This window comes from Penicillium hordei, assembly GCF_028827395.1.
Source record: "Penicillium hordei strain IBT 12815 chromosome Unknown utg000001l_segment0_segment0, whole genome shotgun sequence".
Classification (NCBI taxonomy): domain Eukaryota; kingdom Fungi; phylum Ascomycota; class Eurotiomycetes; order Eurotiales; family Aspergillaceae; genus Penicillium; species Penicillium hordei.
The window spans coordinates 6,431,998-6,445,891 of NW_026623142.1; the positions used below are offsets into that span (position 1 = coordinate 6,431,998).

A 13,894-nucleotide genomic window follows, 5' to 3' on the forward strand; every position below is an offset into this window, starting at 1 on the left:
TATTCCTCGTATAGTTTGTCACGACGGCCATATGCTCATGATCTGCAACATGCACAGTCTTGCTTTATTTTTTTTTTCCCGGCTTCTATATCCTCATTTTGCGTTTCTCTCTAGTCACTTTGTTATAATACGAGGCTTGTTTTGAAGTGATATATGTTCGGTACATAATGAATGAACGGACTTTTGAGCATTGTATGTGGTTTGTTGCTTGGGCTACCGGGCATCTATAGCTATCACCCACGGCATATAAAATGACACCTAGGTAGCCTACAAAACACGTAGGCAAATGAAATTTAGGCCAAGGGTAGTAGAAAAGTTCGCTGGTCCAATATGTATGGACATAGAAAGAAAAGGGTGCTTAAGATGGTAACTTATAAAGATAACAATAACTTTGGAGCTCCCATTCTACATCAACTCATTTTATACATGTCTTCCACACTCCAACAAAATCACCTATACTTCACAGTGGAGCCTCTCTTTTCTTTCTTCATCTGCGTCTTGCTCTTTGGGGTATCAGCCTCTTGACCGGTATCACCACCACCCATTCCAGCAAATCCTTTCTTTACCCCCATAATTGTGGTGTAGGCAGCGTACACGGAGTATAATGGGATCACAATCCACAGCCACCAGGCCCGGTCATTGAAGAGGCAGGCAGCGACGATGCATCCTTGGGTCCAGTAAAGCACATCCCACATATACTCTGTCAGGCCAGTTGCGTTAAGATCCTCGCCGGCGGAGCGCAGGGAACCATCTTCATGATAGCGGGGCCGACCCATTCGGTCCAAATAGTATTCAATGGCAAGGGTCGGGACAGCCAGGAAGAAGTATGGCTTCAGTGAACGTGGCCGCTGGAAGACAAAGTGCAGCAGAAGGAAGAGCAGGTGCAATGCAGCAGAGATGAGGTGAGTACGGCTGAGGACGGCGCCATTGCGGGTGGCCAGGGATTTGGCAGCTTTCTGTGATACAGTCAGAAAATTTGCCACAGAATGATCAAACTAATCTGAAGTTTAGTCGCAACAAGAAAGCGCCCTCTCCACATACCTGAGCCATGATTGAAAGCGATCACTAAGTGATCTACAATCTGATGTCAAGGATGATCCTTTCCAAATTCAAGATCACCCAAATCAAATGAATTGACCGAGCTTTTCCCCTTTCAAATGGCAAGCAAACGACCGGAATTCGAGGCTGAGCGGAGAGAGAAGACGAAGAGAGGGGACCTGCATATGACAGCTATAGCACATTGGGTGATTGTTGCCCTCCACTACCCTCACCGCCCTCCAAAAACGGCAGAAATGACAAAGGCCGCTTCAGACCAAAATAACAGAAAGAACGGCCGACGTTCATCATATCTTGAGCACATCTTGCAGTCCTCCGCTTCTTTGGAAATGTTCCTGGCACTCTGAGAGACTCATCCTGCGTCCGCAGATGACGTAACCAGAGGAATCCCTTTTCACTTCTTTCTATCCTTCATCCGCTTACCATTCCCGGATTGGGTTTACATTCCTCTTCCAAACCTACGTACCGAGAGCAGTCGATAGCTCCTGCATCTAGACAAATTCAACAAGACATCGGACTTGCTGTTGTCCATGTCTTCCAGTTGTTGATGGGACCATTCGCTCGCGCTGCAACAATCCACTCGATCGCGTCGTTGTTTCCTCCCCGCGTCTTGGAGAACATCATAAAGGCGCCGGACATTGATGTTACAGTAACGCTGGGGAACCGACTTTGCCAATCGCATTATTACCTCAACTTTCAATAATCACCACATAATCCCCGCCTTGCCTTGTGCTATCGCATACCGTGTTGCCGACCCTCACCATGGCCTTGTCCACCGGGCATGTTGCCAGTCAGCTAAGGCACCTCATCTATTACCAACTCGACAATAACCTAATCCGCAATGCGCTCTTCCTCGCTTCGCGCCTCCACGCCTATGAACCGCGGTCCTTCGAGGCCCAATATTTACTCGCCCTTTGCCATCTACACAACGGAGAAGTGAAGGCGGCATTCGAATGCAGCCAAGCTTCGGGCTCGCGCGGTCTGCATGCTGGATGTGCCTATGTCTTTGCTCAGACTTGCTTGGACTTGGGGAAATACTTGGATGGCGTTACGGCTCTGGAGCGCAGCAAACCCCTCTGGGCCTCCAAGAACCACTGGAGTAAGACACCGGCAAACTTTTCCTTCAACTTCGAGCTCAAGTGCTAATCGCATTACAGACAAACATAGTGAAACTCGGCGACAGCACCTGCCTGATGCTGCAGCTGTTTATTCTTTGCAGGGGAAACTCTGGCACGCACACAAAGATTTGACCAAAGCAGTTGACTGCTATGTGGAGGCACTAAAACTGAACCCCTTCATGTGGGATGCATTCCTGGGGCTTTGCGAAACAGGTATGTGCTGATTTCTTCTCTTGGGGCGGGATTTTTCTAATGCAATATCAGGTGTTAATATTCGAGTCTCGAATATCTTCCAGCTCAGCCCAGAACTTCTTGCAATTATATCTTCATCGCCAGAGGAAATAGCTACCGCACCAGACAGTGTGTTTTACGAAGAGGGAAACTTCCCCATGCAGCCTCCTGGTAACCCCGAATCTGACCCTTTTATGGTCTCTGCCTCCCGTGGCGAGGCTGACACCACATTTGGGAGTTCTGCTCTTTGGGAAAAGTTGAATGGGAGCTCTGTCAATTTTGCTGCTATGGCACAGCCAGTTTTCCATGATGGAATGGAGACCCCAGGCGCACAGAGCAGTGGCTCTGACGACTTCCGCATTGCGAACGGCGTCACTGATCCGGAAGCTGGATGGGAAGCACCCTTGGCCCCTGCTCGAAAGACGCGGACAATACAAACTATGAGCCTTGACCATACCGGGCAGCCTCCGCCGCGAATGCGACCAACAGGCATCAGACCTCGACACAAAACTCGAACCGAACCAGAGACTCAACCGACTGCCCCGGTAGAAAGAGATCCCTCTCTTGTATCGAGATTCGGCGACCGCAAGCGCACAGTCTCTGGACAAGTCGCCCACCCCATTCCTTCGTCACAACCGACTGAACCAGGTGCGCCCCAGCGCCGAAGCGTTCGCCTCTTTAACCAGATCAAACCTACAACCAGCAAGCTTTCAAATAGCACACTTACTGGTAGAGATGGCCGCGAGATGAAGAAATTGAGAGGAGGGCCTACAAAAGGACGGGTAGGAGGTGTGCCCACTGTTGGCCGTGTCGTGAGTGGCAACCGAAAACCCATGGAGACGCCCGACAATGATGGTAAAGATAATCGGACTGGCTTGTCACAATCCCATCCGGCCCCTCCATTGCCCAAAAATGCTGAAAAAACAAAAGAGCTCGAAGCCTTGGATTGGCTTTTGGGTCTCTTCAATAAACTTGCATCTGGATATTTCTCATTGAGCCGTTACAAGTGCGCAGATGCCATCAGCTCGTTCAATTCTCTCTCCCAGGGGCAGCGTGAAACCCCTTGGGTTTTGTCTCAACTTGGACGGACCTATTTCGAACAAGCAAGCTACACAGAATCTGCTAAGTACTTTTCCAGGGTTCAAAAATTAGCGCCCTCTCGTATCGAGGATATGGAGATCTACTCGACCGTCTTGTGGCATCTGAAAAGTGACGTAGAACTGGCCTACTTGGCCCATCAACTACTCGAAGCTGATCGCCTATCCCCTCAGGCATGGTGTGCTATTGGCAACTCTTTCTCTCACCAACGGGATCACGATCAAGCACTGAAGTGCTTCAAGCGTGCGACTATGATCGATCCTGAATTTGCATATGCTTTCACGCTACAGGGACATGAATATGTCGCCAACGAAGAATACGACAAGGCGTTGGAGGCCTATCGCCACGGCATCAATGCGGACAATCGACATTACAATGCTTGGTACGGGCTAGGAACGGTGTATGACAAGATGGGCAAACTTGACTTCGCTGAGCAGCATTTCCGCAATGCAGCCAGCATCAACCCGACAAACGCGGTGCTCATTTGCTGCATTGGTCTGGTATTGGAGAAGATGAACAATCCCCAAGATGCCCTGGTTCATTACGGTCGAGCCTCCTCACTAGCCCCCAACTCGGTATTAGCCAAGTTCCGCAAGGCGCGCGTATTGATGAAGCTGCGCGAATACAAGTTTGCTCTGGCGGAATTGAAGGTCCTGAAGGATATGGCGCCGGATGAGGCAAACGTGCACTACCTTCTTGGAAAGCTGTACAAAATGCTCCACGACAAGGCCAATGCTATCAAGCATTTCACGGCGGCCTTGAACTTGGACCCAAAGGTATGTCCTGGAATATATTTCTCCAAATATCCCTCCCCTTTCTAAGTTCTTTCTGACTGTGATCCCGCACAGGCTGCACAATACATCAAGGACGCAATGGAGTCGTTGGACGACGACGATATGGAGGATGAGGACATAGCGTAGGCCTGTGATGTCCCAGGTCTTTCTATTGGGTTTCCACGGGGGCCCTTTCTTATGAACTCGGCGTTTGAGGGCCTCTTTGCACCGCATCACTGTGGAGTTTTCTTTTCCAGGTTTAGACATCTGGCATATGATGGTGTTCTGTACATTAGTTGAACGATTTTCCCTGGGCATGCATCATAAAAATGGTGCATGCATAATTCCATTATTCTTTGAGGGAAGTGATTCTCATTATTGGCCGACTTCTTAAAATATACTTGATTCTACACTACGCATATCCCCCGCAAAGTGCCCTGGTGACATCGTCATATGCACCTGCCAGGCGGTAAGTCGGCATCGGGGCAGAAAAACGATTCAACGTTTCTACTCCGATTTGCCCTTCCCCACAAGCCATGCATGGCTCAGTCTTAAATTTGATCTTCTATTCCTCTTTTCTTCTCTGATTCCTTTGCCATATTGCAGTCGTGGGTTGGGTGTTACCCACATATCAGTGAACAGAGTACGTGTAGTCTCAAGAAACGTAATTTCCGTCTTCTGACCGCATTTACGCAGCTCTTCTTGACTCGCCCAACAACCGTCATCATGTCTTTCGGCTCTTATATTGTTTCAGGTGTTAGCTCCTTCGTGGTGGTAACCGTATCCCTCTTTGCAATCGGTCAAAAAGTGCCTCGCGCCGCTTTCGCTGCCCGTTGTCTCGCCTCATATGGCTGTCTCCTCGTTGGTGCCGCGTACGGCGTGCTTGTTTCCATCTGTCTGCGGGTAGTTGGATATGGCCGTGTGTCACAATGGGCAGCAGGCCGCAGCTTTAAGTGGCTTATGCGGTTCACAACCGGCGTCAGATTCGAGGTTATCGAAGGCGAAGAATATCTCTCCACACGTCCGGCCGTCTTCCTTGGTAACCACCAGACTGAGCTGGATGTGTTGATGTTGGGTAGTGTCTTCCCGCCGTACTGCAGTGTGACTGCCAAGAAGTCACTGCGGAATATTCCTTTCCTGGGCTGGTTCATGTCTCTGTCCCGGACTGTATTCATTGACCGTGCCAACCGGGAGACAGCCCTCAAGGCGTTCGATGGTGCCGCTGCTGAGATGCGCGATCACCGCCAGAGCGTTTTTATTTTCGCTGAGGGCACCCGGAGTTACTCCGACGAGCCTACCCTACTACCCTTCAAGAAGGGTGCTTTCCATCTCGCTGTCAAGGCCGGTGTTCCAATCGTACCGATTGTGACGGAGAACTATTCGCACGTTCTGTCGCCTCGTGCCTGGCGATTCAACGCTGGGACTATCAGAATCAAAGGTGGGTCATATTAGATCTTGCTAATAGATAGAGCATGGCTAACAATTTTGAAATAGTTTTGCCTCCTATCCCGACTCGGGATTTGACATCGGAGGATGTGGATAGCTTGACCCAGTCGACTCGGGATTCAATGCTCAAAACTCTTGCAGGAATGTCCCATGCGCAAAAGGACGAGGTCGATGCTGCTCGCACCAACGGCGTCTCCAGCGCCATTGAGATTTAAGTGCCAAATCAAAAGTGTGATTCGTCACATAGCTCCGCGCTTTGCACTTACTATATGGCTCTCTTGGTTTGGGTGCATTATCGATTCAAATTAAAAGTCATAACAGGAGAGAGCAAGCCCGAACCCTACAATTTTACCAAGAAATCCGCCCTTGGCACTCACTGCAGTATAATCCTGCCCAATTCTTTGGCTTTCCAGTTCATGACCCAAGAAACATACTTAGAGGGCCCCATACGTCGAACCTATCCGACACCATCCGTCACTGCTCAGGAGAACAACAATGATCTAGACATTCGCATTGCCTCTTGACACACTTTTCACTCTTGATTCACCTCTTCCCTCTTTGCAATTCAAAATGTATATAATCCTTAGCGCAAATGCATGACACGACCTAGCTACTGTTGGAAACTTGATTTTCTTACTTTTGTATATTTGGTTTATATTGGACCATAGAATAGAAATAGGCATGAGTTCTTCACCCGTGGTTTTCCACACAACTTGTACTTTATCTTCGAAGCTTGAGAAAAGCAACACCAAAATTGAATATTCATTGAGGGGCTTATAGGAGATGAGTATCTAATTGGGACTCACCTAGCGTTCCGGAAAAGAAATATACTTATCCCAGAAGGGATTACGCTTGGAACAAAACGACCTAATAATCAGAATAAAAGGGCGGATATGGAATGAAGGAAGTGATTTTGTTTTCGCTAATCATAACAAGGCAATGCATAAATATGTTCAAGGGGAATCATCACGCCGAAAAGCTCGCTCAGAAAGGAACATGAGATAAGGAGATACAACATGCAAGTACCTCGGGGGGATGATCACCTCGTTATATCCTAGACAGAGGGGTCTTAGAAACCTGGTACGTTCCCGGCATGCTCACAGCGGCCTTCAGCACAAGGCCGTATATCAATATCAATATCGACCTCCTGCATGGGCAACCAGGGGTCGCTGATTTCCGAATCCACGCACCAGGGGTTCGGGTCGCCGACTGTGCGAAGCGCCAGGGGGGCAATGCGGACGTTCTGAGGTTCCTTATCAGGATCAAGCGCTGTGATACACCCGGGCAGGTGGTGATCGCCGTTATTCACGACCACCTGCCGCGAAACGGCTCCGATATTCGGGCCCGAGGCGGCTGTAGCGACAATGTAGTCGGACTCGAAGCCGACAAGTTGGACGCGCACAGAATGGACGGCAATACCACGCAGGGATATCTTGACATCGGAGTAAGGCCGGCCCCAATTTTGGACTGAGGGCACAGTGGGAGGGCGACCAGTAGATCCGAGTTTCCGAACGGGTTCGGGGGGAATGACGTTTGTGAATTCCAAATCCTTTATCCAAGTGGCCAGAAGGCCGTCTCCGGTCATTTTCAAGTAAGCCTCCTTGAGAGCCCAGATAGAGTAGAACAGCCGAACGCCGTAGGCAGCGAGAACTTCTTCATTGTCTTTGCTCGGGTCACTTTTACGGAGACCAAGCTCACAAGCCAATTTAAGAGTCGTGTATGGGTTCTTGATGGCTGCAAGCTCACGGAATGAAAGAACATCACTGAAGACATTCACGAAAGTTGCCAAGTCGGCAAGTGTCTTCGGGGGGCGATTAGTGCGACGACGAGAGGGCTCATCAACACATGCAATGTCAATTCCTACGCGAGGCAAGCCTTGGGGTCCACTGGTTGAGTGAGCTGTTGCGGCACGTGTGCCCGCGAGTATAGTGAGACCAGCCTGGTGGCTGACGTTGAAATCAAGACTTGAGTCGTAGAATGGGCGATTTTCAGGTATAGGAGTACGCTGAATCTCAATCTTATTCCAGGGAGTGCCAGTGGCTTGGTGAACGTAGTGATATTTCAGCAGCTGGGAGGCCAGGGACAGACGCTGGTCCGAAGTTTGATAGTACTTCTTGACGGCGGACTGATCAGACTGAGTTAAGGTTTGGAGAAAAGGAAGATCAGAATATTTTTCATCCCAATATCTGACATCGATGTACCATCGGACCAACGTGGGCTGGTCCTTGGAGATGTCATTCTGTTTGATCTCATTGGGAGCCATTTTAGTCTGGAAGTAGTTAGTGCATGTATTCCTAGAGGTGCAGTTGCTACTCACAAGTTCAGACACGCCGAGTTCTACCATTGCATTGTTATCAATGTGTATATTCGCACCGAAGATGCTCCGCATCCCACCCCGAGGCCATATTGGCGCCTTATCGGAGTTATTATCTATCAACACGTGTCGATAAGGCAGTCTCGGAGCGGCGTAGGTATAGTTAGTGCGTGGAACTAATATACGCATCTCGAGAGGCATCCATGCCTCCACCAACAAGGGCGTGAATAGGCCGGCATACGAGGAAAACGGCTGCGTATAATGCCATCAATACGTTGTAACCAAGAGAGGTTACAATAGTAGACGCAATATGACTATAATTATACAAGATAAGCTGACCTTGTAAGAAGATATATATCTTGAAGGCGGCCTGATCACTCTTTCAGTATGTGAATCTGATTGTCTATACTATCATGGCTGGGGCTATCTAGTTGAGTTCTAGCATTATCCGTAGAGTAAAATGAGCACATGAACCTTCCAAAAGAGCATGCTAGGAGTAGCCTTGCATTAAGGCTCCTTGGGTGTTCTTGATATCGCGTGGAATTAAATGTTGTGATAAGAGGCTATCATGTGACGATAAGTTCCCCGCCGGAAAGTTTAAGTCACGTGTATCAAAAAGAGTCATCAATAACAAGAATAATCCGAACTCTGAGTCCTCAATTCCTATCTTTAGAGACAATGGCTATTACTGTCGGAGTTCTGGCCCTGCAAGGCGCATTCTTTGAACATGTGCAACTTTTGAAAAAGGCTGCCGAGCAAGCACCGTCGTCAGAATGGCAATTCATTGAAGTACGGACGCCACAAGAACTGGCAACATGCGATGGTCTGGTCCTGCCCGGAGGCGAGAGTACCACCATGTCTTTGGTCGCAGCAAGGTCAAATCTTCTCGAGCCACTGCGAGAATTTGTAAAGTAAGTGAATTCGGTCAGTCCATATCAATTCGATCTAATACGTTGGGTATGTAGAGTGGATCGCAAACCAACGTGGGGTACATGCGCCGGGCTGATTCTGCTCGCCGAGTCTGCCAACAAGACAAAGAAGGGTGGGCAAGAGCTGATCGGCGGTCTTGATGTGCGAGTGAACCGAAACCACTTTGGTCGACAGACAGAAAGCTTCCAAGGCCCGTTGGATCTGCCATTCTTGGGCCAAGACGCGCCTCCCTTCCCAGCAGTATTCATTCGAGCTCCTATCGTCGAAAAGATTCTTCCCCACCACAAGGGCATTCAAACCGAAGAGATTCAACAGGAAGATGTTGTCGTGGCACCATCCAGAGAAGTACGAGACTCAGTGGCACAAGCAGCAACAGCAGAGCAGGTCGAGGTACTAGCAAAATTAGTGGGACCGGCAGCTCAACGCGCAGCGGAGGGTCGAGACATCAATCCAGACCAGGAAGTTGGCGACATTGTCGCAGTGCGACAGGGCAATGTATTCGGCACCAGTTTCCACCCGGAGCTGACAGGCGACGCTAGAATCCACACTTGGTGGTTGCGCGAAGTTCAAGCAGCAGTGCTGAGACGAGATAAGTTAAAGCAATAACCACCAGCATTAGAAGGTGATGGGGGCAAAAAGAAGTTTGTAAATAGGGTATTCGGTGAATAGACATTTCCTGTTTCTGCTAATTGGATTCACCCTCCCATGAAGTAACGCCATTGCTTTGCCAAGCCAGTAGTTTTCCATTATGTCCTGACCTACCTTCCGGCGCCGTATTCATCCTCCTCGCGCTGGCGTTGCTCGTCATAGGCGCGGCCATATCCACCACGGCCCGGATCGTATTCTTCGCGGTATTCATCACGCACTTGACCGCCCGATTTTCCTCGTCTGCAGAGAAAGTCAGTCATTACTGGCCCGTAGCCGCAATTGGTGAAGAGGACATACCCGAACTGCCGTCCTTCCTCAAATCCAGGGTCAAGGTCTGTCCGAATGATGCGCTCGTCCAGCTTGGTCCCTCCAATATACTTCAAGCAATCCAGCGCATCCTGGTGGGTATAATACTCGACGAAGCAAAAGCCGCAGGGCGTTTTGTTGAATCGGTCGAGGCCCATTACAAGTCGCTTGATCTCACCGCACCTGGAATTCGAGGTTAATCATAATTCGAAGGGAACCGAAGGCGCATTCTCACTTGGCGAAGAGTTCGTGGATTTGTTCCTCTGTAGTATAAAAGGAACTTGAGTTGGTCAGTAACGGAAATTGAAGTCTAGGTTATTGCATGTTTGCGTACAGATTTCCCACGTAGAGGGTTGTCGCGTTTTTCAATTTCTCGTCAGGCTTCTCCTGTTGCTGCGATTCATCATCCTCACGGTCGTTGAATCTGCGCCGCTTGTTCTGTGTACAGTTGTTCAGCCTCTGGCCCATTCGGACTGGTTTCGACGCAGCTTAGTAAAGGGTAAGTCCTGGGCGAGTGCTCACCTTGCTAACATAGTATGCGCTCGGTCGATCCAGCCGGTCGACTGTATTTACAGCCAGCAAACTCATGGTGAATTGAGAGGAAGGTTGAACTTTGAAGTGTGTGGTTGACGGAAGGTAGTTGGGGAAGCAAAGCAGCTCGGAGCTCTTCGAAAGATCTTGGCACCCAAGAATTCCACTCCGCATCAACAACTTTGCTTTCGTCAACTTCGTTTTTTTTTTCCACCCGCGCCACTTGTCTGCTATTTCTGGCCGCCCCAGGATGATCTGAAACTCTTAACACATTCCGATTATACAATTCAACCTACGAACCATCCTTAATGCCAAAGGTCAACAGTTATGCGCCTGCCTGGCTGTGCCGGCCCTCGCCTGGCGCAAAGTTCCTGTCTAGCAGTTCAGCCCAAAGTCCAGCGGAGGACCTGCAAAATGGATCCAAGCCTACAAGCAATGGAGCTACGCGAACGATCGCTAAGAGGGGAAATGAAGTGTTCGCCGTTGTTGACAATGAGATTCGGTGGTCAAACCTTGCCCGACTCAAAGACCAATGGCAACAAGAGATTAAGCAGAAGAAGGGATCTGCTAGTCAAGATGAACAGCAAGCCGACCACACTCAGCTTCCTCCCTACAGGGTATTAACACCTATTACACCTAAGAGAACCAAATTCGGGTTGAATTGAATTGCGACTAACAGTTCTGCAGGTTTTAGCCGTGCCTGTGTACGGACTGATCAAACAAATCATCCCCTCCCCCAACGGCGCATTCCTTGCCATCGTCACTGAACACACCGTTCACATCTCCGTTCTTCCCGATTCCTCGCACCTTTCATCCTCCGACTCCGACTCTATCCGGCTGAAGACATATCAGTTAGGACCGACAACCCATGTTATTCCTGAGGCTCCGGTGGTCTCCGCGCTGTGGCATCCACTGGGATTGCACACCAATCTAGGGGGCTGTATTGTTACAATCACAGCTGACGCTGCGGTGCGTGTGTGGGAGTTGGACCGGAATAACCACTGGTCCTTTGACCAGCCGACCCTAGCAATAGATCTGAAGAAGCTCGTCGATGGGACTTCATCTGACCAGGACTTCACACCTTCTGGATTTGGCAAAAATAAGGGATTCTCTGCTGATGTCATTGACATGGAGGTTGCGTCGGCCTGTTTCGCTGGAAATGGAAACGAGAAAGAAGATGCATGGGCGCCTATGACCCTGTGGGTGGCTATGAGACCTGGCGATCTCTATGCGCTTTGTCCTCTCCTGCCTTCTAGGTGGCAAGCCCCTTCTACGACCATTCCTTCTCTTTCTGCGGCGATTATTCCGAAACTTGGTGCTCTGGAACAGGAACCCGAGGAATCGGAGGAGGAACTGATTGCCTGCCGGCAACAGTACGACTGGCTTTCAGAGCTTGATGAACAAGAGCCTCTGGATACACCCTCTGGACCAGGAACAATCCAAGGCGCAGATGTGTTCACTCGTCCGGCCAATCCTAGCGCCATTCCAAGATTACAAGGGCCTTTCCGCTTCGACAATGGCGAGGAGCTCGATGATTTGGATCTCTGTGATCTTCTTGTCATTGCTGCCAGTCTAAACGTCGAGGATCTCATGATGGGTGAGGAAGAAGAATTAGCCGTGGAAACCGGAGACCAAGATAAGCTTTCAGCAACGGTTCTCTCTCTTACTAGTGGGAATGGCCGAGTCCACATCTGTCTAGAGCTCGACGGTGTTGAAGGACAATGGCTGCCCAAAGCTAGAAAGAACGCGTTCCGGACTCCTCTTTCAGAGCCGACTGAATTGGTCTTAGTCGAATCACTGGATACAATCAAGAATGGAGAGGACGCAGCTACATGGCCTACTTTCACTAAGGATGTCCATTCTCGATACTCCTTCTTTGTCACAACTGCCACTAACGTGGTGTTTCTATCTCTATCCGATTGGGTACCGAGACTGGAGGCTGAATTGCAAGCAGAAGATACCGCAGGTTCCGCTTTCCGTCTCCAGGTTCTCTGCGACGGGAATGTGACCAACCGAGACAGAATTCTGCAGGTTTCAAATGCCGATATTACCGCGCAGAAAGACCATCTTGCCACGTCTCTTGTTTTCTATGACTTCGACCTCGGCTACTTGCTTCTCACCTACCATCCTTCTAACCCTTATGCAGCTGTAATGGATACGCCAGAAGATTCTCTGTCTGTGGCACTGGACAAATCGCTGTATGAGCCCAGCGCCCCGGCGCCAGGCTTGCCTGTTTTGCCCCCGAGTCGGGCCCCATATCAGGTTCCCGCCATTTTCTACGCCAACTCTCCACTAGATTCCTTTGTTGAGAAGCACGTCCCGCACCGGCAACGCCACACGCTCAAGGAGCAAGTGCGCCTGTCTCCTGCAACATTGGACCTTGTGGCCACTGCGCACCGCGTGCTATCTGCTCATACAAATGCTCTTGAGCGGGCAGCTTCGGATTTATTCCGCCGCTGTGAGCGGCTGCAGGGCGAGATGCAGGACCAACTGAAGCAGCTTTCGGATGTTGCAGAGCGCGTCAAGGGTGTCACTAGTGAGATTGGAGAAGACGGGCACCGCAAGGAAGGAGTTCGAAATGGAGAAGCGCTGGATAAGAGACTGCAAGCCGCCCAGGATAAGCAAACTGAACTGAACCGACGATATGAGGCACTGCGCACGAAGGTCTTGAATTCTGGAGGTCGCCCTCTGAGTGAAAAGGAGAAGGCTTGGATAACGGAGGTGAAGACATTGTCTGCATCCTTACAGCAGGATGAAGACCAGGAGAAGGATCAACCATTGATCTCACGGTTGGAGACTGTAAGTTTTGTCTTTCTCGCATTCATCTCAACTAGAATTCTCACATTATCTAGGTCAAGCGCCTTGCTTTGGACCTTATGGCCCAAACCAAGTCTGTCGCAGGCAAAATGCCTTCTCCAGAACTTGGAACTCCGTCCTCTCCTGGGGGCCAGCCTAAAGTGCCCCAACGACTGCAACGGGCCAAGGTTGCAGATGCGATGAGGATGGTCGAACGAGAGTGAGTGCCTTCTTTCATTTATCTATCAACGCATCGATAACTAACCTTCTTCCAGGTCCGCCGTTATTGACGCGATCACCTCACGTTTGGAACGACTGAACACGAGTTTGTAAACTATCTAGCTCTGCATGTTATCGGAGGATCTAGTTTTTCACGTGTATGTTATTACGCATCAATCCACGAGGCTTGTGAGATGAGCCACTTTTTGAATTTTGAACCTTAAGCCTCACGCTGTTCTACGCTAGATCTAGGCAAAAGGTAAAAGCCATCAATCGTTCTTACGTGTCAGTTTTGGTCTATATCTCCATTCCTCCTCTTAATTGGTTTGGATAGCCTCAACAGCTGCTCCTTTGCATGGGTCCAAACCTCTTCATCCTGTCAGTATCTATGCGATAATTTGATAATAATCTGACGCTAGTCCTGGAAT

The 13,894-nt window shown here is 49.7% G+C and overlaps 8 protein-coding genes across 8 annotated transcripts; 5 read left to right on the plus strand and 3 right to left on the minus strand.

Annotated features, from left to right (window-relative positions):
- Nucleotides 1-449: 449 nt before the first annotated feature.
- Nucleotides 450-1,050, minus strand: N7537_002456 (SND2/TMEM208 family protein; the record flags this gene model as incomplete). Its single annotated transcript, XM_056893514.1, has 2 exons — nucleotides 450-956; nucleotides 1,042-1,050. The coding sequence occupies 2 exons, from the start codon at nucleotides 1,048-1,050 to the stop codon at nucleotides 450-452; spliced, it is 516 nt and encodes a 171-aa protein (XP_056758509.1).
- Nucleotides 1,051-1,157: 107 nt separating this feature from the next.
- On the plus strand, nucleotides 1,158-1,403 carry N7537_002457 (uncharacterized protein; the record flags this gene model as incomplete). Its single annotated transcript, XM_056893515.1, has 1 exon — nucleotides 1,158-1,403. The coding sequence occupies one exon, from the start codon at nucleotides 1,158-1,160 to the stop codon at nucleotides 1,401-1,403; it is 246 nt and encodes an 81-aa protein (XP_056758510.1).
- Nucleotides 1,404-1,818: 415 nt separating this feature from the next.
- On the plus strand, nucleotides 1,819-4,423 carry N7537_002458 (anaphase promoting complex subunit bimA; the record flags this gene model as incomplete). Its single annotated transcript, XM_056893516.1, has 4 exons — nucleotides 1,819-2,155; nucleotides 2,214-2,387; nucleotides 2,439-4,279; nucleotides 4,352-4,423. The coding sequence occupies 4 exons, from the start codon at nucleotides 1,819-1,821 to the stop codon at nucleotides 4,421-4,423; spliced, it is 2,424 nt and encodes an 807-aa protein (XP_056758511.1).
- A 579-nt stretch (nucleotides 4,424-5,002) lies between these two features.
- N7537_002459 (1-acylglycerol-3-phosphate O-acyltransferase SLC1) lies at nucleotides 5,003-5,937 on the plus strand (the record flags this gene model as incomplete). Its single annotated transcript, XM_056893517.1, has 2 exons — nucleotides 5,003-5,714; nucleotides 5,771-5,937. The coding sequence occupies 2 exons, from the start codon at nucleotides 5,003-5,005 to the stop codon at nucleotides 5,935-5,937; spliced, it is 879 nt and encodes a 292-aa protein (XP_056758512.1).
- Nucleotides 5,938-6,791: 854 nt separating this feature from the next.
- Nucleotides 6,792-7,985, minus strand: N7537_002460 (4'-phosphopantetheinyl transferase family protein; the record flags this gene model as incomplete). Its single annotated transcript, XM_056893518.1, has 1 exon — nucleotides 6,792-7,985. The coding sequence occupies one exon, from the start codon at nucleotides 7,983-7,985 to the stop codon at nucleotides 6,792-6,794; it is 1,194 nt and encodes a 397-aa protein (XP_056758513.1).
- Nucleotides 7,986-8,714: 729 nt separating this feature from the next.
- Nucleotides 8,715-9,572, plus strand: N7537_002461 (pyridoxal 5'-phosphate synthase glutaminase subunit PdxT; the record flags this gene model as incomplete). Its single annotated transcript, XM_056893519.1, has 2 exons — nucleotides 8,715-8,947; nucleotides 9,002-9,572. The coding sequence occupies 2 exons, from the start codon at nucleotides 8,715-8,717 to the stop codon at nucleotides 9,570-9,572; spliced, it is 804 nt and encodes a 267-aa protein (XP_056758514.1).
- A 36-nt stretch (nucleotides 9,573-9,608) lies between these two features.
- On the minus strand, nucleotides 9,609-10,508 carry N7537_002462 (nuclear cap-binding protein subunit CBC2; the record flags this gene model as incomplete). The annotated part of the gene is made up of 5 exons (XM_056893520.1): nucleotides 9,609-9,854; nucleotides 9,912-10,103; nucleotides 10,156-10,200; nucleotides 10,255-10,358; nucleotides 10,443-10,508. 5 exons carry the CDS (start codon nucleotides 10,506-10,508, stop codon nucleotides 9,725-9,727), a joined length of 537 nt encoding a protein of 178 aa, XP_056758515.1. The 3' UTR covers nucleotides 9,609-9,724.
- Nucleotides 10,509-10,759: 251 nt separating this feature from the next.
- Nucleotides 10,760-13,580, plus strand: N7537_002463 (uncharacterized protein; the record flags this gene model as incomplete). Its single annotated transcript, XM_056893521.1, has 4 exons — nucleotides 10,760-11,068; nucleotides 11,139-13,250; nucleotides 13,304-13,467; nucleotides 13,523-13,580. The coding sequence occupies 4 exons, from the start codon at nucleotides 10,760-10,762 to the stop codon at nucleotides 13,578-13,580; spliced, it is 2,643 nt and encodes an 880-aa protein (XP_056758516.1).
- Between the last annotated feature and the right edge of the window lie 314 nt (nucleotides 13,581-13,894).